Source organism: Urocampus carinirostris, chromosome 14 (genome assembly GCF_059441175.1).
Source record: "Urocampus carinirostris isolate Australia breed hairy pipefish chromosome 14, RoL_Ucar_1.0, whole genome shotgun sequence".
Taxonomy (NCBI): domain Eukaryota; kingdom Metazoa; phylum Chordata; class Actinopteri; order Syngnathiformes; family Syngnathidae; genus Urocampus; species Urocampus carinirostris.
The window spans coordinates 29346731-29367959 of NC_142362.1; the positions used below are offsets into that span (position 1 = coordinate 29346731).

Consider the following 21229-nt stretch of genomic DNA (forward strand, 5'->3'; position numbering starts at 1 on the left):
TTCTGGTATATACCGTATTTTCCGCACTATAGGGTGCACCGGGTTATAGGGCGCACCCCCAAAATGTAGTTCTTGGTCCTATATCTTTCATACATAAGGCGCACCGGATTATAAGGCGCTACAATGGGAACGTCGACAAAACAGTCAGATAGTTCAGTCAAACTTATTACCCCCATAACATTCCGAAAGCTTGCAAAGAAGCAAATACGTGTCGTAGACACGTGCGGATGCGGTGTCCGTACGATGTCACTCAAATGCATCGTTCCAAATATCATTCCGAAGGTTAAAGTCTTGGGATTCAAGAAATGCCAACCATTCCTTAATTTCTATTTTCTTTTTCGCTCGCAACTTTACTGTGCATATGACATTAAACACTTGGAATTGAGTTTAATTTAAAAAAAAGACCCATCACAGAAATATCTAGATCACTCTGAAACAAGATACTGGGAAAATATATAGCCGGAGTAGCTCACCGAAGTTGTTGCTTTCAATAATATTGTGCAACCATGGTCCTCTTATCTCCGTGAGTGTAGTAAATCCAGGAGAGTAAAATATTTACATATACAGAATGGTAAAACATGTTTCCTCTATGCCGTAGACAACCAAATTTGTTACTCACATTCATCTTTTTCGGCCAATTGCAGGCTTTGTTTTGCCCCTTTAGCCTATGCGAGCCTGTAAATGATTAAAAAGGATCCGCCCCCTTTACCTCCGAATAACTTTAGCCAATAGTGATCGATTCAAATGATGAATGACACATTGGCTGGTAAATGAAACCCCGGCATATGTATCCCAGCATACACCGCGGACCACATCGCCTACGAGGAAAAATCTAGTCGGCAGCTGCTTGCCTTTGTTGCGAGACCTTGCGACTTAATATTGATCCATATATAAGGCGCACTGTATTATAAGGCGCATGGTCAGTTTTTGAAAAAAATAAAGGCTTTTAGGTGCGCCTTTTAGTGCGGAAAATAGGGTGTGTATATATATATATATATATATATATATATATTTATTTATTTTTTTTTCTTCCAACGGGCCGATATTTTTAGCATCAAATACAGCCGAGGCTTTCGCTACCTCGCTCTAACACCTCCCTCTCCCTCCTCCCCCCTGCCCCCTCCCCGCTAGCCACCCGGCACCTTTTGATTGGGGGCAGAGCCACTGGAACAATGTTTGAGCGGGCACTCTGCGATTGCCCCGACATGCCCGAGTGTGAATCAAGCCGCTGATAATATTGCAATTTTGAAAATGTCCGTGGTTGAAAAGCGTGTGTGTGTGATTAAGAGATTGCATAAAACGTGTAGTTAAATTGGCAGGAGAAGCACGTTAAGATGGAGAGTGATTCATTAGCTCTTTTACTAACTTCAGTTCCTCAATCTGGCTTTGAAACAGGATTGCCCACACTTCCGTTAAAATTTCCATTGCTTTTCGGATGTTTTATTTTAAGTTAATTTAAGTCGTGTTATTTTTGTTGAAATTCTTTTTTATTTACTGTAAACCGTTTCAGGGAGTTCCTGATAAGCCCAATTTTTTTCCTGTACTGTTTGTTTTGGCTTTAAGTGAAAGATTTGTCATGTTAGTTGTGTTCAAATTGTAATGCATTTACTGCAAAAGAGTTCAGACAACTATTGAAGTTTTATCCGTATTTATATAACAAATGTTTTTTGTTTCTTATGCCAATTTTTAAGCTCTTACAGCAGATTAATATCAGCTCCAAATATCAGTTATCGGCCTCCTCTTAATACTAATAATCGTATCGGCCCTGAAAAATCCATATTGGTCGATCACTACTCCTTGACAGTAGATAAAGCAGGGCATTATTGCTCTCTCTTTCTCTTTCACCTGCTTAGGTCCACATCTCATTTTATATTGATTTTGTTGGTTTTATTTCCCTTTCCTGCCCATAGTATCCCAAGAAAGTTGGTGATAAACGGGAAAGAAAAGTAGAAAATGGGGACATCGATCGAGTATAAAAAAAGAAATTATTGCGAAATACGGTATACAAGCATCTGCCATTGAAGCTCTGCTGTAAGGTACACCAAATGGTTTACAAAATTTTATATTTTAATTTTTGTACCAGTATGTTAATGTTTTTTAAATAACAAAATAATTGTTGTTTAGTTACATGCTTTAGTAATGTTTCTGATTTATTTTCGTATATGCCCGTTTTTTAGAGTTTTAGTGGGTCTTTTAATTGTGCTCTAGGCTTTTATGCGAGTTCAAGTATTTAGGATACTTGCAGTCATTTCGGTTTTGTTGGCCTTTTTGTTTGTATCAATACAAGAAGTGGATTTTTTTAATTCATGTGGCAGCTTGACATTAAGGTGGAATGGTGGGTCCATAAGTCGGACCTGTTAAGTACCAATGATTTGAAATATATCATTATCTGACTTGTAATTCAATTCTTTGTAGAAATTGTTTTTGCTTTACTTGCAGCTTTCTCCGAAGTATCTTCTGACCAATTCTACCAGTCACACTTGGCCTTTCAGTGCCATTGCTGAGCTCATAGGTAAGTCATCACTGTTAAATTGGAATTGCTACAAAGTAAGAAAACGGAATACTGCTTTTTTACATATCGTAAAAATAGTAAGATTGTAGCGGTTGGGGGTCTCATGATTCGACATTGGTATCGGTCTAATATCAGCTCCAAAACCAGTATTAGATTTCCTTTAAAATTTCTTATATAACAACCAACATTAGCGTTTATATGAGGGCAGCAACTAACATCTATTTTAATCATCAGTGATTGTGATAATCGGATAATTATTTCTTGTTCTTAAATTTAGCATGTAGTTTATTTACTAATGTGGCAACTGATAATAATCACAAGGAAAATCGGTACAATGAAAAATATAATTTTTATTGAACATAGAGGCATTTGCACAAAAAAATGCTTTATCTAAAACCTGATGGGCACCGGCTTGGTCAGTAAAGAAATAAATAAATTTTTCGGAACACGCGAATGAATAGTAATTTTAAATCAACATTTATTTGTTTTGTCCCTGTAAACCATGACAGACCTATTAGCGGAAGCAGAACATTAAATAAAACAAATATTATGTGAATTTTGTGGCGTCCATTTTCCTTCCCCTCATGTAGGTTTTAGATCAGTTTGGAATAATCTGTAATTATAGTCTGTAGGTAATCTGTGGTCTGCTCAGCCCTTTGAGACTCCTTGTGATGAAGCGCTATACAAATAAACATGACTCGAGATTTAGTGATCAACTGCAAAGTTGGTAGAAATCAAACATTTTTAACAACTGACATTTTGTTCTATGGACTGCATGCATTTAATTTCAAATATGTTTGTCAGGAATAGTCTTATAACGCTCAGGCTCTTAAATAGTGAAATATATGCATATAAAATGTACCGTGCAAGTCATAATGGCACAACATTCATTTGGACAGGTAACTTAAAATTAGTTTTACCTGGTTATATCAGTATCAGAAATTATTTTCCCCCCATTTTATTAACACTCCACTTATTGAAACATAAATATTTTGTTTGTTTGTTGTACATGATTCAATTGTTTGTTTGTTTGTACATGATTCAGATTGAATCGTTTCTTGTACATGATTCAATTGTTTGTTTGTTTGTACATGATTCAAATTGAATCGTTTCTCCGGCGCCGTCACGAATGGCAGCCACTCCAGCAGCTCCCGTGTTATTTTCGATTGTTCTCAGTTATTTTCGATTGTTCTCAGCTTAGGGATGCTGCTGGAAAAGTGAATTTCCCTTCGGGGATGAATAAAGTATCTATCTATCTATCTATCTATCTATCTATCTATCTATCTATCTATCTATCTATCTATCAAAACCGTATTGGCTTAAATGTCACAGGAATCTTGTCAAATTAGTTTGGTTCTCTTTAAATGTACGTACATCACCGAGGTACTGCGATGGTCTGTTTTGCGAACTTTGCAGGTAGTCTTTTTATTTAGCCTAAAATTGTCCCAAACTTCAGAAGTTTTGGTGCGCATACTTGACGCCGCAATTTCTGCATGTTACTTCTCGAGGGAAAGATGCTATCGTGCATGATCGACTCTCAGCAGAGATTATGATCATCTAAGATGCTTCACTGTTGGAAGAACGTGTCGACTCTAGAATTCATTGTCAACTATTTCCACTACCGTTTTTTTGACAATGATGTCGACTTATTGCTGGGGCCCTCGTATTTTTATACGAGCAGTGCATACCAGATTCTGCTCATGTTTTGTCAAGTCAAAAACACATAGTGAAGTCTAGTCAGATTTATTTGTATAGCCCTTTATCACAAAATGTCTCAAAGGACTGCACAAGTTACAAGTACACCATCCCCTGATTTTTAACCAACATGCTTCAAGTGTTCCGCCTTAGGAGTGACCCACGATTTAATCAAAGTAGAGAGGAACTGGACCAAAAATCAAGGTATCTCCAGAATAATTTTTGAATGATGATTGTAGATTTTAATATATACATTTTTCGTGCTGCAACAACAAATCGACAAAGTCGATTAAAATCGATGATTCAAAGTTATTGCAACTAATTAGATCATCGATTTGTTGTAACACGTGATTTATAAGCTACCAAGAATGTTAAATCAATTCAAATTATAGTGCACACCATTTTGTTGTGACGCTGGGACTTGTAGTACTGCATTGGTCAGGCAGAGGCCGCCAAGACAGTTTTTATAAGAAAGCTATGTAAAACAATTTTTTCCTACATTTTGAACATTGCATCATTTACAAACAAAATTTACATGAAAGTTTCAACTTTATAGTTTTTGATGGTTTCATCATGAAACAGTTAAGAATTTTCAAGGGACCAAAATACAAAGAAAAACAGTCAAGTCATGTTTATTTGTATAGCCCTTAATCACAAGGAGTCTCAGGACTCTATTATTACTTACATGAGGGCAAGGAAAAACTCAAAAACCTCAACATGAGGAAAATGAAGAAACCTTGAGAAGGGACCGCACAATGAGGTAATGCCCCTTCCAAGCTGACCAGGTTGCAACGGATGTTGAAAGAACAAATAATACACAGATATTGTCAACATGAAATATAGGTTATTCATTAGCTATAGAATTAAAGTGTGTTTTGAGCCTAGATTTAAACAGTTCCACTGAGGTTGCAGATCGAATCTCAGGGGGAAGAGCATTCCTCGACATCAGGGCCCGAATGGAGAACGGTCTCGAACCTGCGGATCTCTTCTTGGCTCTTGGGATCACGAGTAGACCAGCATTTTCAGAGCGAAGGCTCCGGACTGGAACATAGGGGGAAATTAAATCTGAAAGAGATGAGGGAGCAAGTCCATGCATGATTTTGTATACTACCAACCTTTTTCTGAGTAGAGGACAGTGCTGTCGTGCTTCTTTCTGCTCTGTGGTGCTGTGAGAGGTCACCTGGCATCCACACCGAAGAAGAAATCCGGCTTCTTCTTCCTGGTCCGTGTGTCATCATAACAATGTGTACTGTATCTCTAGCGCGCTAAGAACTTTAACGTTTTTATTGTTTAATATCTCGTGCATCCATTTGATATGGTTGGTGTAAGGAAGAGGTGAACTGTTTCTTTTGAAACGAATAAGAAAAAGGAATAAGAAATAAGAAAGCTTGATGCGGTTGATAAAATGGTTGGAACGCTTTTTTTTTGGCCACTATTTATCACAGAGGAGGACCTCTGGAAGCGCAAAAGTAAGTAAAACCTCACTTTATTCATCTTTATAGAGCTTATTATTTTATTTTTATTTTTTAGTAAAAAACATTACAGGTTACTTATACAAGCCTTAAACAAACTTATATAAACCATAAACATACAAAAAATAGCACTGAAGCGAACAAGTTCCACTTACGAACGATTGTCCGGAACCCAATTCGTTTGTAGGTCGGGCAGCGTCTCTATATCATTTTCATATTGGCAATGTTATATTCTAAAATTTACAACATTTTGAACAGTGGGTTTGTTTACCTTTTTGATTATTTATTTATTTTTGTGGATAAAAAAAAAAAATCTACTACAAACGTAGCGCTTTTTCTTTTTTGTTTAAATGATAAGTCCAAATTTAATACGATCTGTGGATAAGATGGTAGGAAAAGAGTATCTTACATATTTGCAGATGACTAGCATACATTTCTAAATTATCAGGTTAATTGACAAGTATTTATTATTTTTTTATTTTATAAAATATTTTTTTTGTGCACTATTGTCTATCTGTCCAAAACGTCAATATTTGAATGAAAAGGAGGGAAATTGGAAATCCAATTAATAGATATACCGAAAAAACAATGGTTAGTTGCAGCACTATAATTTATCACACATAAGAAGTGCAACTTTATACAAAGTGTATGTGGTTGCAGCATTTTATTGTTGCGCTGTTTTACCCTCTCTGCGCTTAATCTCCTCGCATGTCCACTGTGCAAACTGTTCTTGTCGTACTTGGACTCTTTTATTAACTTTTCGTGGAATCTTTGCCTTGTGACTACTTCGGGGCTTCTCATCCTGTTTGGCCTTTTCCTGTTATCTTTTTCTCTTTACAAGAGACAGTTTAAAATTTGAGTAGGCTCTGACCACATAGTTTTCTGTACTTATGTGGTTTCCTCATATTGTCTGTTTTGCAGTGTCGCTAGATTTAGCTTGTTAAGAAAAAAAGCACTGCTTCCTGTTAAGCCTGTGATAGGCTGGGTTTCCGTGGAACATGTAAATATGCTGAAAAACATAGTCGATAAAATGCCGCGGGTGCTGAAAATACGGGACAAGAAAGTGTAAGTGCGTGATGCTGCTCCTCCTGCATGCGTAAATCAAGCTGGAGTGTCTGTTTATTTTGTTGTTGTGGATTAAACAAGGACCAGGCTGCCTGTCTTTCTCTCTGCATTATGACGTTTTTTTGACCCACTAGGGTGCCAATTCTGTGTTGGCAGGATCACTGATAATTACAATACACTACATCGGTACCTCTACTTAATAATGTCTCTACATGCGAAAGTTTTAGGGTTATTTTCCCTTTCAGGGAAAATATTGCCTCTAGTTACAAAGGTGTTTCAGGATGTGAAGTTAAAAAATAGTGTACATAACACGCTGCTAGTAGCCGCTACCAAAGTTTTCAGAACGTAAACAAACTGGTTATCACCTAAAATCTGCCTGGAAACACGGCATGCCCTTCGTGTCACCGTCACAGTACAGAGATGATAGAATAGAATAGAATATGCCTTTATTGTCATTGTTACAACATTGGATATGCTGTGACAACGAAATTGGACGACTCCAGTTCCACATTTACAGTGAGGATAAGGAAACAAAGAGACAAAGGAACAAAGAACTAACTGACTTTGTTGTAAGTAGGCTTTGTTTTCCTCCGGGAGAGGGGGTGGGGGGTGGGGGTGGGTGACCGGATACAACCGAATATTTGATCTTACATTACACATAGTCCAGTGTTTTTCCGAATTGCTCAGTCCACAATTGAATGGATTTATGGAGTACAGTCCATAAACATCCCCGATTAAAGTCGCCGTCGACGATAAAGCTCCGTTGGGGTGTGCAAGCTGCTGTTTATTGATAGCAGCGGGCAGGAGATTTAGCGCTATGCTAACGTTAGCATCCGGTGAAACGGTTAGCGGTGGAAAGTAAACAGCAAACACAAAGACCACAGTTAACTCTCCCGGTACATAGAAGGGTCTGCACGATACTGCTAGAAACGCCATATCGAGTGAGCAGTGTGTGTCAATGGTTCGGCTATTATTGTAGCGCGTAGTCTCCAACCCCTGTATTTACCGGAGTCTTCGTCTCGTTCGAGCCGGTGATGTAATGCGGCGTAGGGAAAGCCAAGACTCCGTGATGACCAAAAAAACCTCCAATTCCGGACGTTGTAGGTGGCGATCCGCAGCTCAAATTCATTCATTGTGGACGATGGATCTGGCGTTGGTTGAACATGCTTGGGAGCGCTGGTCTGTGTGTGTTCGCCTTCTTAGCTCAGCCTTTGCTCCGTCGTTGTCGGCAGGCGGGCAAATCTTCCAGGGAGATCCGGTGGTCTCTGTATATCCCTCGGGATGTAGTCGATATTATTGTAAATGCAAAGGGAGTCGAAGGGAAAATATGAGGGATCAGGGGACACTGAAAAACAAAAGACGAACTGGAGCCCGAGCCGCAGCGTCTGCACAACGCGCCGCCTACTTGACTGATATCCGGGAGGAAGACGCAGCCATCATTCAATCAGCTCAATTTAAAGACATTGTAGCACAATTCCATGAAGTCATGGAATTTTTGGAAAGGAATGCCTCGGAAAAAGTGTTGACAAGTCGGCCTACTGCTATGTCTGGCTCGTGTATTTCTGACAGAATGTCAAAAGCTGGCAAAGGCAAATATTATTGGGTCAGTTTTTCAATAAACACGAGGCAAAAAGGTAATTATTTTTACTATTTCCTTAAATAGTATTTTTTTTACATTATGTGCCTTTCGTTTTATGTTTATTGTGCGGTAATCTAGTTTTATTATGTACAGTGGATTGCAAAACTATTTGGTCCCCTTGAACTTTGTGATTTGCCACATTTCAGACTTCAAACATCAAGATATAATGGCAATGTAATTTCTTGTGAAGCATCAACAATAAGCGGGACACAATCATGAAGTGGAACACACTTTATTGGATATTTTAAACTTTTTTTAACAAATAAAAAACGAAAAAGTAGGTCTGCAAAATTAGCTGCTTCCTGTAATCAGCCACATTATTTCCGTTTACAAACAGATTCGTAAAATTATTCCCAATATGATAGTTAGCGCTCCCCTTTTGATTGACACCTTTTCCATGATGTGGGTTCGCTCATACTAGTTTTATTCATGCACAAAGCACGAAGTTAAATTAAACTTGTGTCTTCCTCGACACATATTTCACTCTTACCTTTACTACTCGGGCGCCCCTGTACTGCTAAAACACCTGAAAAAATGCATAAATTGGGTGCATCATTACATAAGCCGCAGGGTTGCACGCTTTGAAAAAAAGTTGCGGCTTAATTTTATGGTATGCTGTCTAAAAATACCCCTTTGAGAAATTGAAAGTAAAATTCATAAATGCTGTAAAGTTAATACATTAGAAATAACTGAAATCTGACTCACAAATTCAGTTCATGAATTACCTAGATAAAAATTCACGCCGCCAACCAGAATTACAACAATAAAAACTGTGTTGTGACTAATTCAAATTCATTTGAACAAACAACACAAAAAACAGCATGCATAATTTCTGCTGATAATTTTAGTTATCAGAAAACTTCGGGGCCGAATATTCAAGATTAAAAGTGTTTATTGTTATATGCACAGTTAAAAAAAACACGATTCCCTGCACAATTAAATTCTTACTTTGCCGTCTACACAGTTGCCAGCGTAATAAAACTAAGAAACTATACATGTATACATAAAATTATATTACAAATATTAAAAAGGTAAAAATACAATTAACTCAAGATGAAGTAAGGCAATAAGATAAAAATAAGTAAAAAATCACAGTTGAAAGTAAGAACATTCCAAGTATGGTCCAGTTTAAAGTGTCTGAAGTGTAATAAATGGCTTTGTTGTGCTGAACGTGTCTGTGGTGTATTGTTCGATCAGCAACCGTTTAAGAGTCTGATAGCAGAAGGGTAAAAAGATGGGTTCTTTAGACGGGTTGTCCTGCATTTCACACTCCTGTACTTCCGTCCTGAGGGTAGGACTGAAAACAGTCCGTGTTGTGGGTGGGTGGGGTCCTTAATGATCGAAGCAGCCCTCCTAATCGTCACTACAGATTTAATTTCCCCCTATGTTCTGGTCTGGAACCTTCGCTCTCAAAATACTGGTCCTCTAGTGCAGTATTTTTCAACCAGTGTGCCGGGGCACACTAGTGTGCCGTGAGACCTTGTCTAGTGTGCCGCTGGAATTTGCCCAATTTTATCTTTCCAAAACATCATGCCATTATTCAGTATTTTTGCTATCTTGAGACGAGGAACTGTAATAGTCATCCATATCAGTAGTAACAGTAGTTTTTTATTTTTTAATACTTTTTATATACTAATTATCTGCTCATGAGTACAGTACATTTAACAACTTAATTTGTTTAGCAAAGCTGTTTAAGATTGCGCTGTAAAAATAAAAACAAATAAAGCACATCATTCTTATTAAGTTATTTTCTTTTTATATACTAATTACCTATTTATGAGGTAGTACAGTGAAATATTTGACATAACTTCATTTTCAAACATTTTCGACGGATGATGTGCCTCAGAACTTTTTTGTCAATAAAAGTGTACCTTGGTTAAAAAAGGGTTGAAAAAGACTGCTCTAGTGATCCCAAGGACCAAAAAGAAATCCGCAGGTTCGAGAGCATTCTGCATTCTGGCTCCGGTGCTGTGGAATGCTCTGCCCCTTGAGATTCCATCTGCAACCTCAGTGGAAGTGTTTCAATCTAGGCTTAACACACACTTATATCCTGGAAGGGGGATTATCTCATGTGCGGTCCCTTCTCAAGGTTTCTTAATTTTCCTAATTTTGAGGTTTTTGAGTTTTTCCCTGCCCTCATGTAGGTTTCAGATCAGGGGGTGGTGTAATAATAGTATGTAGTTTGCAATAATCTGTTGTCTGTGCAGCCCTTTGAGACTCCCTGTGATTAAGGGCTATACAAATGAACATGACTTGAGTTGTCTCCTGTGGACTCTGCAGTGGTATATGCTCTGCAGAGAGGGCAGATAAATCGGATTAGAACTGAAGCTGATGTATAGGGACATCCCTAGTAGTTATATAGTTATCATATAGGATTAGAAAAACGCAAGAAAATTGATACGTACAAATGGTTACATGGCATTAATATGGTTTTAAAAGTTCCACTTGCATTTGTCTACTGTTGGAAATGTTTGTACATTACTTTGGTGTTATTGACAAATTGTTTTTTATTGTACCTAATTCAGTTAAAATGACGTTTTCTCAAACGCTCAGTTTTTTGGTAATGGTTCAAAATGCCCTACGTTGATATAGTGTAGTACCAATATTGACCTGTGGAAGGCAGCAGCATTCTACAAGGGATCCAGATTCCAGACTGCCCAAAACTATAACAAGAAAACTAAAAAGTAAAAGAAGCCATAGTAGTAGTAGAGCTGGTGGAAGGAGAAATAGAAAATTGAAATAAAATTCAAACTTTGCTTTTACAAACTTTTTTTAAAAGTTATTATAATTGCTTGAATTGAGTCATGGTCACAACACCTTGATTTAGCCTGACTTGAATTTCACAAGAAAGTTGTTAAACTCATTCAATGCCTAAAGTTTCCCTCAAATGGGAAGAGCCGGCCTGTCAACATTTGCCATTTTGACTCATTTTTGAAGGCCTACATAACATTTATTTCAGTAGCTTTACAGGCATTGGACATATAAAACCCTCATCTTTCATTACAAAATAAGTATGCTTCTAGCCTTTACCATTGTTTAGTAAAAAACAGTTGAAAATTGCTTAGTTTCTTGAAAATACTCGTTTACAAGAAAACTTCTGGGGGGGAAACACTTTTTGTGAAAAGATGCATTAAGCACATTCCCTTTTTTTTGCATTTGTGATACGTCCAATATCCAAACAATGTTTTCCAAAAACACTGCTTGCAAAATAACATTTATTTGTAAGAACACCGAACTAATGCATGAACGATGCATGAACTTTGCAAAAACATTTCACTGACGTAAATAAGCTCAATCTGTACTTACCCATATCTTAACTTTCTCACACACTGCTTCACTACCTACTTGCCATATGGGGCTGCCTACACACGTCAGTTGCTGGATACAGGAAGTAACAGTAAGAAGTGAGGGCTCCTTTGATGTGTTGACAAAGATATGATAAAAGCCACTACTGCCATCAATTGGTGATTTTAATACTGAAATAATTCCCAGAGGCTTGATACCTACTGACGAGCTGCGCTGAACTTAATAATGGATTTTTAAAATAAAAGAAGAATGTCGTAGTTTTCGATTTTTTGCACTCGGGGACGATGCTTCCGAAAAAATATTTGTACGCTATGGCACTGAATGAGTTCATCAAATAGAATTATGGTGGAATTTAATAATACACTCTAATTGAGTTTTGGACTTTGCACCGCAAAAACTGTGCATTAGCAGTACAGCCAAGAAGTTAACCAGGAACATCCAATGTTTGGTGTAAATTGCGAAATTGTACCGCAGACTGAAATACGAGACCATTGTCTCCTGCTATTGTAATTTGTGCAGCGCAATACCTGTTATATAACAAACATTTTGCAATATCCCCTGTGTTTGTTTGACTCCCATCCATACACACACACAAGCATAACAAACGTGTCTTGTTTATTTTGACAGACAATGCCTGTGATCCAGATGTTTTGGCAAACGATTTCTGGATCGACAAGACAGTTGTCAAAGGACAAGAATGCCTGACTTTTATGGATAACGGGAATGGTATGGACCATATGGCCATGCATAAAATGCTCAGGTAAACAGAGTTTTGGTTAGAGCTGATTTCACGTGTGGTCATGAAATCGAACCTTCCTCTGTGGAGTTTGCAAGTCCTCCCCGTGCTTGCGTGGTTTTCCTCCGGGCACTCCGGTTTCCTCCCACATTCCAATAAAATGCATGTCAGGCTAATTGGCCGGTCCAAATTGTCCCTAGTTGTGAATGAGCGAGTGAGTTGTCTGTCTCTGTGTGCCCTATGATTGGCTGGTAACCAGTTCAGGGTGTCCCCTGCCCACTGCCTGATAATAGCTGGGATGGGCTCCACCACCCCCGCGACCCTACTGAGGAATAAGCGGTTCAGATAATGGATGGATGATTTCACGTGTTTATAAAACTGACATATTTTCTTTGTTTTTGTTGTTGTCGTCTATCTACATTTGTCAGCTTTGGCTACAGTGAAAAGGTTACCGTAAACGGTGTGGTGCCCATTGGGATTTACGGAAACGGTTTCAAGTCTGGATCCATGCGTCTTGGAAAAGATGCTATAGTCTTTTCCAAGTCTAAGAATGCGTCGTGTGTTGGTATGCTCTCTCAAACGTACCTGCAAGAGATCAACGCCGAACAGATAATTGTTCCCATCGTCTGCTTTGAGAACAAAGACGGCCACTATATCCTTTGCTGCATTGCATTGAAACACTCTTGCGTCTTGTCACAATACACTATAATCGGTCTACCTCTAGTTTTTATTACAACAAAACAGATAAAAAAAGTTACAACGGTTCTCTGAGTGCCAGAGGCGGTGCCTTAAGCACAGAATTTAACCTTTGCGTATGTGCAACTCGAGAAATGCATACAAGAAATAAATCACTCCCTCGCTCCTGTCTCATGAGGAATGTCTATACATTCCAGTATCATCACAGGTGCACCACCTTTAGAATCTTCTTGCATGCATTTGGCCATGAAGAGTATAGGAACCCTGTGAAACATTTCAATTTTAGAACATACTCATCAGTTTTAAATTAATATTTATTATTGTGACAAATGGCTACATCACATATCTAGACAGCTTCGTTTGTATTCCTTTACATGGACTATACTGTCTGTAAGAGAGGAGCACAAAGCTAGTTTGCAGGACATTCTGCGGTACTCTCCCTTCAAGTCCGAGACAGACCTGCTCACTGAAATCAGTGCCATCACATCTTCCTGCTCCTCCACCACGACTGGCACACGCATCATCATCTGGAACTTGCGCAGGTTTAATCGTTGATATTTCCTATAATAGATGTCAGATGAAGAACAATCATTTTGTTGCAATAAGCATGTTGGATAATTATAATCTAAGCCCATCAACAAACCATTTATTTAATGTGAACTACCAAAACTCAAAAAGACATTTACTATGTACATGACTATGACTGTTTATGTAGAAAGCTGGATTAGTAACTAAATTATTCCTCACGTTTTACCTCAACAATAAAAGTATGGGCTTGTGAGAACAGAACAAAGCTGAAACGGTTCCACAATTGTGCTATTATAATGGCTGACAATCATTTATATATCCAGTCAGTAGAAAATTCCCAAAAACTCTCACACCTGACCTTTGTCCAGACTGAATTTGGTGTTTCAGGTTGTTGGGAGGGAATATTTAATTTTATTTTTATTAGTGTACACTGAATATTTTTATCCAGCATTTAAAGCGGAAATGTATTACCTGAAAATTGCTTTTCAAATACATTTGATTTGATTGAATGCTGCTGGTGGTTTAATGAGACTCAATGCCTCCCCCCAACAGTAAATCAGAACACCAGTTAGAACAATGTATAAAGATTAGATGGATACATTGAGAAATCAGGTGAATAAAACTAAGTGTAAATGACTACCTTCAAGTATATGGATAAGGTGCCACTAAATCATTAATGATTTGATGATTAAAATAGTAGAAAGGATAAAACTGCAAAATAATCATACAATTATGACAACATATGCATTGACACATTTTAATGTTACAAGAAACAGTCCACTATTACAAGCAAATTGTGATTGCAATGTCAATGAAACAAGCTATTGGTAGCAAGAAGTCATACAGTGACACTTACAAATACATAACAAACAATATTTCCCCAGAAGACAAATGTATTAATGAACATTTATTAAATAATGGAGAATAAGCAAATATAAATCAATTGAAGATTTAAAACATATGCCTGTTCCCCGTAATTACATTAGCACAAGGTAACTGTGCTCCCATTTGCTTGTGCCAGGACATTCACCGGGTCTTTGGAGTTTGATTTTCATGTAAATCGCTATGATATTCAAATTCCATCCGATGTCTATGAGGAGTTGTCTTCGACTGGTGAGAAAATCCGCTCACTTGTACCTGAGAGTATGTACTCACTACGGGTAAGAATTATTGCTTCACAGTCACACCATGAATATTTTTAAACAATTCCTGTTTGATACCATCTGCTGATATAGCATTAGGGCTGCAACGAACGACTATAAATAGTTACTAGTCACCGAATATTGAAACAATTAGTTGAATAATCGATACCAAATAAATGTTTTTCTTAATCTTTGCATAAAGTTTGTTTCATTATGAAAAATGAGAAAATTCTACTCTGGAAATACATATTTTATTAAACAAATTGGGGTTTTGCTGTAAAACGAATTAGTGCTTGGTCAGTAGAGAGCTTAAATTCTCCCAAACTCCCATAGTTTTTGTTTGCATACTCGATGTGCTGTATATTTTTAACCGCACTGTGCGCTATTGAGTGCGTGCGACTCTCAGCGGAGATCGTCTAAGTATAGATACCTCACTCTGTTGGCAAAATTGTGTCTGGCGACACTAATCGACAACAAAATTCATAACCGACTCTGTTCAAAATATTTGGCGACTATTCGTTGCATCCCTAATAGCATGTTTGAAAATGTCTGCCTACTGCAATGTTTACAAATAGGGCCCACCTGTCCTACTTGCCATAGACACAATCTCTGTTTTATTTATTTTTGTTTGTATTTCATGCTTACAGGCATACTGTAGCATCCTGTACCTGAAACCTCGCATGCACGTTGTTGTGCGAGGACAGAAAGTGAAAACACAGCTCATAGCCAAGAGTCTGGCCAACAGCAAAACGGATCACTACAAGCCAATGAGTCTTGTATCCTTTTAATGAAATTAGGCTGTCGCTTGTTCATTTTTTCAGACCTCAAGTCTTTTTTTTTAAACATTTATAAGAATAAAATGAATAATTACTGCGGTGTGATGCGAAACCATTTTTGGGTGGCATTTTCACCTCTACAGTGACCGACCTGATTGCTTGTGAAAGATTGTGATCCAAACCTGTTCTGTCCTGGGAAAGTAGAATGTCTTTCTGGGAAAGCTGCTGAGTCAGCAAAATAAAAAATGCCAGGTCAGGTCTTTTATTAATTTTCACATCTAGGGTAACCTGCCTGATTCCCAGTAAAAGATGGTGTTGATATTCAATGTTGCTCTGGCTTGGGAGAAAGGAATGTCATTCTGAGAGAAAAAAGGCAGTCAGCAAAACCAAAAGTGTTGAATCAGCGTTTTTGTGGCATTTTTGACATCTAGGTTAGGGTGGACTTACGTGCAGACAGATCTACATACGGTAGCAGTAAGAGTGAGGCATTTGGAATATATGTGTTGAGGAAGACGCAAGTTTAATGTTACTTTGCGCTTAATGCATGAATATAACTAGCATTAATAGACCCTCATCATGGAAAAGGTGTCAGCCGGAAAGGGAGTGCTAACTACCGTACTGTTTTTTTCCTCCTTTAAATATATACTGGGTGCGGTTTACAATCACATGCGCGTTGTAGTCCGAATTTTGCGGTGTGTGTGTATATACATACACGCATACAAAACAAAACATTATCACCACCCTCACTTTGCTCGTGGGTGATAACTAGTATTTGGTTAGGTTGCTTGCAGTATTTTCCCAAATGTTAGAATATCTGTTGTGTTTGCTTCGTTTTCCTTAAGTTGTTTGCCAGACAAAAAGAATTCCCATTATTTTTGGTTACAATACCAAAAGTAAAGACCACTATGGCATCATGATGTATCACAAGAATCGTCTCATCAAAGCCTATGAGCGTATCGGCTGCCAACTCAGGGTGAGTTTCTGAAACATTTACTGCCTTCAAACCTAGCATGGCATTAGAGTAAGAGCTAACATCTTATTGCAATACACAGATCAGAAACAGTTGCTGTCCTGGTAACTTAAGGAATCAATGTCACCGACAAAATATAATTCCTCTTAAAATACAATTGCAAAACAATTATCAGTTCTGCTCACTGTGGCTCATAAGAAAATATGGGTTGTTAATATTGGTAAATAATTCTGCTCATTGGTTGATAATGTTCTAAAATTGTCACAGGGTTCATATACCCTTGTCATGGCCAAATGCACGCAAGAAGATTCTGAAGGTGGTGCACCTGTGATGATACTTTAATTCATAGACCTTCCTAATGAGACAGGAGCGAGGGAGTTATTTATTACTTGTATGCATTTCTCGAATTGCACTAAAAGGTAAAATTCCATGCTTGAAGCACCGCCTCTAGCAGTTGCATGGAACTCAGAGAACCTTTGTTAACCATTGTTACATTAGTAACTTTTTTTTAATCTGTTTTGGGATCTACTATTATTTTTCCCCCATTTTCCAAGTCTTAAATGTACATATATACTGCTCATTTGTGGTTGTGTGTATTTGATTATTAATATATAAGCGGATAAGCTCTAGCTTTTTACCGTCCTTCTGTTTATCAAAGTTGACTTTTCTTTTCTATTCATTGTAATATTGTATTTGATACAGGACAAAATAAATATATCAATCACCTAAATTCACTCCATTTAAAGAGACACTGTGTAGTATTTGACAACTAGATATCACTGTATTGTGCAGTTTAACCGAAAATGAATGCTACAAAGCACAGCGATGATTACAAACTACGGATACCCGAAGTGACCAATTTTTCTTTCTTTTTTTTGCCCAGCCTTTCACTCGTTTTCTTCTTTTGGGGGTACTCTTAACAGCAAGATGCTTAACAATCATTTCATCTACCTCTTGGTGACCCTCACATTATGTAAAAGTACATATTTCTTGGCTTATGAGTATTGCAAATAATACATGTTTAAATCATAGTTCATTTTTACGTATATTCAAATCAATATAATTTTAATTCTAATGAGTGAAGTTTTTTTTTTTTATAGCTAGTAGGCGTTTAATACTACACAATGTCCCTTTAAGTAAAGACTTAAACTCTGAAACGTTTTTAAAGTTGTCTATCGACATCCTAACAGCCCAACAGCAAAGGTGTTGGCGTCATCGGTGTGATAGAGTGCAACTTCCTCGAGCCGATGCACAACAAGCAAAGCTTTATTGAAAATGACAAATACAGGTAAACACAGTAAATAAATTAGGGTACACAAAAAAACATATAATATAAATTTTTGTTTGCTTCTTTTCTGCAGGAAAACTATGGCCAGTTTGACGATCAAATTGGAAGAATATTGCAACGAAATCCGCTTCAGGTTGACCGGCGGCAACTCAAACAGAAATGTGGAAGTGGACGACATTAGGTATAAACGGGCGAGAAAGCCTGGGCTATTTAAATACCTGAAAACACTGTCCTCTTTCAGCCACTATGTCTGAACTTTACCCAAAATGTGTGTATTTGGGGCTTATATGGGCATAATGTTAAAGCTGCACTTTTTCAAAATCAAGTGCACCTCTGCTTACCTTTTGGCCTCGACAAAACTGTTAATCCAGGGGCTTTAAAGTGACAGTTTCTATTATTTAGCACATCCTAGTGGTATAACCACCTAATTTCTTAAAAAAACAATATTGTTTTTAAAAGAAAGAGAAAAATACAAGAACTATAACCACACACAGGGATACCCTTTTAGGTCCTTAAGAATTCCAGCCTAGGTACAAGTGATGACTTTCCTATCCTTTGAGAAGAAGTAGAGGCAGCAATGCACTTAATGAAGAACAGAAAGTCTCCAGGAATAGACAACATCATGCCAGAACTCATACGAAATGGGATTGAACTTGCTACACATCTTGACAAAGATCTGCAAAAAGATCTCGCAAATGGCACAGTGGCCATCTGCATGAACAAAATCACTAGTAATTATCCTACCAAAGAAATGAAACCTCCAACAATGTTTCAACTACAGAACAATCAGTCTCATCATCCATGCAAGTAAAGTTATGCTAAATGCCCTACTCAACAGACTGAAACCACAGGCTAAAAATGACCTAGCCGAAGAACTGGCATGTTTCAGGAAGGGAAGAAGCACCCCAGAAGAGATTTTTAATCTGTGTATTGTATGCTGTTGTGGAATGTGGATACTAACTAATGATAAGTATGTAGGCATCTGGTAAAGGTCGTGGGATGACGTTGTTGCATGAGGTCACAATCTGATACGCTGAAAGGGCTGGACGACCTTCACGAGATATCTCAACTTTATTGGAGAACACTATAAAAGCCAATGTTTAACGTCTGGAACTTTGAATGTGTCCCGAATGTAATAAAGAGTGTTCCCTTTCTGCCATATCTACTCTTTGCGTATTTTTTGGGGCAATGCCCAACGACGTTCTCTTCAAAAAAAAAAAAAAAAAAGCAAGAAGTTGCAACAGCAACAGAGAAACCCCGATTACGACTTCATAGATTTTAAGAAGGCATTTGACATAGTAGCAAGCCGCCCTATGGGCCACCATGCAAATAAAAGACCTGGGCCAGAAGCTAGTTCTGACCATCGAACACCAGTACGCCAATGCCAACAGTATGTTAATGATCAATGGTACAATTAAACAGTGGTTTCATACAAGAAGACAAGGATGCATTTTCTCTCCAACTTTATTCAACATCCTCTTGGAGAGGATCATGATGGTTCAGTCAATATTGGAGGACATAAGGTCACGTTTTGCTGGTGATCTTGCCGGAGAAGAACAGGAACTCAGATCTGGTCAATCGCCTGGACAAAGCATCAACCCAGAATGGGATGTAAATCGGTGCAGAAAAAAACAAAAGTAATAACCAACAACCCCCAAGGTATTATCACCGTCAACAAAGCAAGGGCTTAAACCTGTCACCAAATTAAAATTCTTGGAACTCTCGTATAACAACAAGGGCAACACCAGAAACGGTTAAAACTAAACAGTAATATTGCGAGGTATTATTGTATATCTAACCGTTTGGCCAAAAACATCTTCAAAATAATCTTCTCATGGAGAGCGTGCACAGTTTTTTTGTTGTGCCAGCATACGGCAGTAGAGATTTCGTGACGATCCAAATAATGATAGCATTGGAAATGTATCCACGTATAGAAACATTCACAAGCCATGTTATGTAATTGAAGATAGGCCTAATATTGCTATCTTGCTTGTCTCACTGTCCTTTTCCCTTTTGCAGCAAGAGTCCGGATCAGAACTGGGTGATGTGTGACAGTTGCAGGAAATGGCGCAAACTTCCTGATGGCATCGACTGCAGCAGGCTGCCTGACAATTGGTTTTGTCATATGAATCCCGATCCTCAGTTTAGGTATGTTTTATCCTTATTTTATGATCTCTACGGAATTTTCCGTGGTTCTAAAGACATACAAAAAGGCCTTAGACCTCATTATCACACCATTTCTATTCACCTAAGCGTCAAAATAGTTGGGGTTTTATATGTATACATACGTAAAAGAGCTTGCATATTATTTTGTCAAAAGACGTTTTTTCCCTCCATTCTCTAATATTCCTTAGTGCAAGCGTAAAGAGACTCTTTAACCTATCAGAGTGCACTATGCAAATCCGTGTACTACTGGTGGGTTAGTGGTAAAGTTTTGGCGCTCTCACTGCCATTACTTGGGTTCGATTCCTGTTGCATGCAATGTTCTGCAATTGATGTCAACGATGTTTGTTTTGATAAACTGTTTTGCAATCATTGCATCATGCAGCTTGCATACCTATAATTACTGTATGCATTTCCAATCTTATCCACTGTATTCTGCAGTACAAAAGGCTCACCTTTTTTACTGCAGAATACAGTACCTAGAAATTTCTGGCCAATTTGGGTTTTTGGGTGCGCCTTATAGTCCGTAAAAATACGTTACTTGTCCATGTATGAGTAATAGGCTTTTAGTTGCTGTTTCAAGTAATTGGCCAATCTTAAGCCGCAAAGCTTCTTGAATTACTGAAGCCTTCCGACCTAGAATGCTTCCATTCATTTATTTTCGTGAATTGTGGTGGTTAATATTTGCATGATTCTAATGGTGTTCATGTGCATTAACAGGGAATGTGAGGCTGACGAAGAGGCTCAGGACTCTGACGATGATCAACCATCTTACAAAAAAACCTACAAGCTAAAGTATATCTGTTCTGTTTTTGAAAATCATCAGTAATTATTACAATTTTCCTTATTGTGAAATATACTTTACAGAGAGAAGGAGGCTAAAAGGTTACAAGTTAATAAGGTAAGACTAACCCTGGTGATAGTTGATGTTTTTGCATAGCTTTGTAACCATTTTACTTCAGGCCACGGGCGAGAGAGCAGATGCCTTACTAAGGTTGTCGTTGCAAAGTCAGGCTCTTCACAGGAAGGAGGAGGCCCTCAAGCGCAAGCTGCAACACATAGTGAGTTTTCAGTTCTCATTTTTCTAACTAGTGACCCGTCCCATGTATTCTAATGCAGTGTTCTCAACCAGTGAGCCATAAGACCTTGTCCAGCGTGCTGTAGGGAATTGCTAATTTTCTCTTTGAAAAAAAGCAATGGCATGTTTTTATTGCAGTGATCAGCCAAGTAACTGTAACACT

The 21229-nt window shown here is 38.0% G+C and overlaps 1 protein-coding gene across 1 annotated transcript in view; it reads left to right on the plus strand.

Moving 5' to 3' along the window:
* The window catches only part of morc3a (MORC family CW-type zinc finger 3a), a 46808-nt gene that overhangs the window by 5355 nt on the left and 20224 nt on the right, over window positions 1-21229 (plus strand). The window contains exons 2-14 of the mRNA XM_088352526.1: window positions 2440-2512; window positions 12317-12449; window positions 12854-13077; window positions 13507-13663; window positions 14671-14809; window positions 15439-15567; window positions 16421-16540; window positions 17728-17825; window positions 17899-18006; window positions 19845-19973; window positions 20709-20783; window positions 20856-20889; window positions 20951-21049. Of these exons, the coding sequence (XP_088208652.1) occupies window positions 2440-2512; window positions 12317-12449; window positions 12854-13077; window positions 13507-13663; window positions 14671-14809; window positions 15439-15567; window positions 16421-16540; window positions 17728-17825; window positions 17899-18006; window positions 19845-19973; window positions 20709-20783; window positions 20856-20889; window positions 20951-21049 (1518 nt within the window). The remainder of the gene's footprint in view (window positions 1-2439; window positions 2513-12316; window positions 12450-12853; window positions 13078-13506; window positions 13664-14670; window positions 14810-15438; window positions 15568-16420; window positions 16541-17727; window positions 17826-17898; window positions 18007-19844; window positions 19974-20708; window positions 20784-20855; window positions 20890-20950; window positions 21050-21229) is intronic.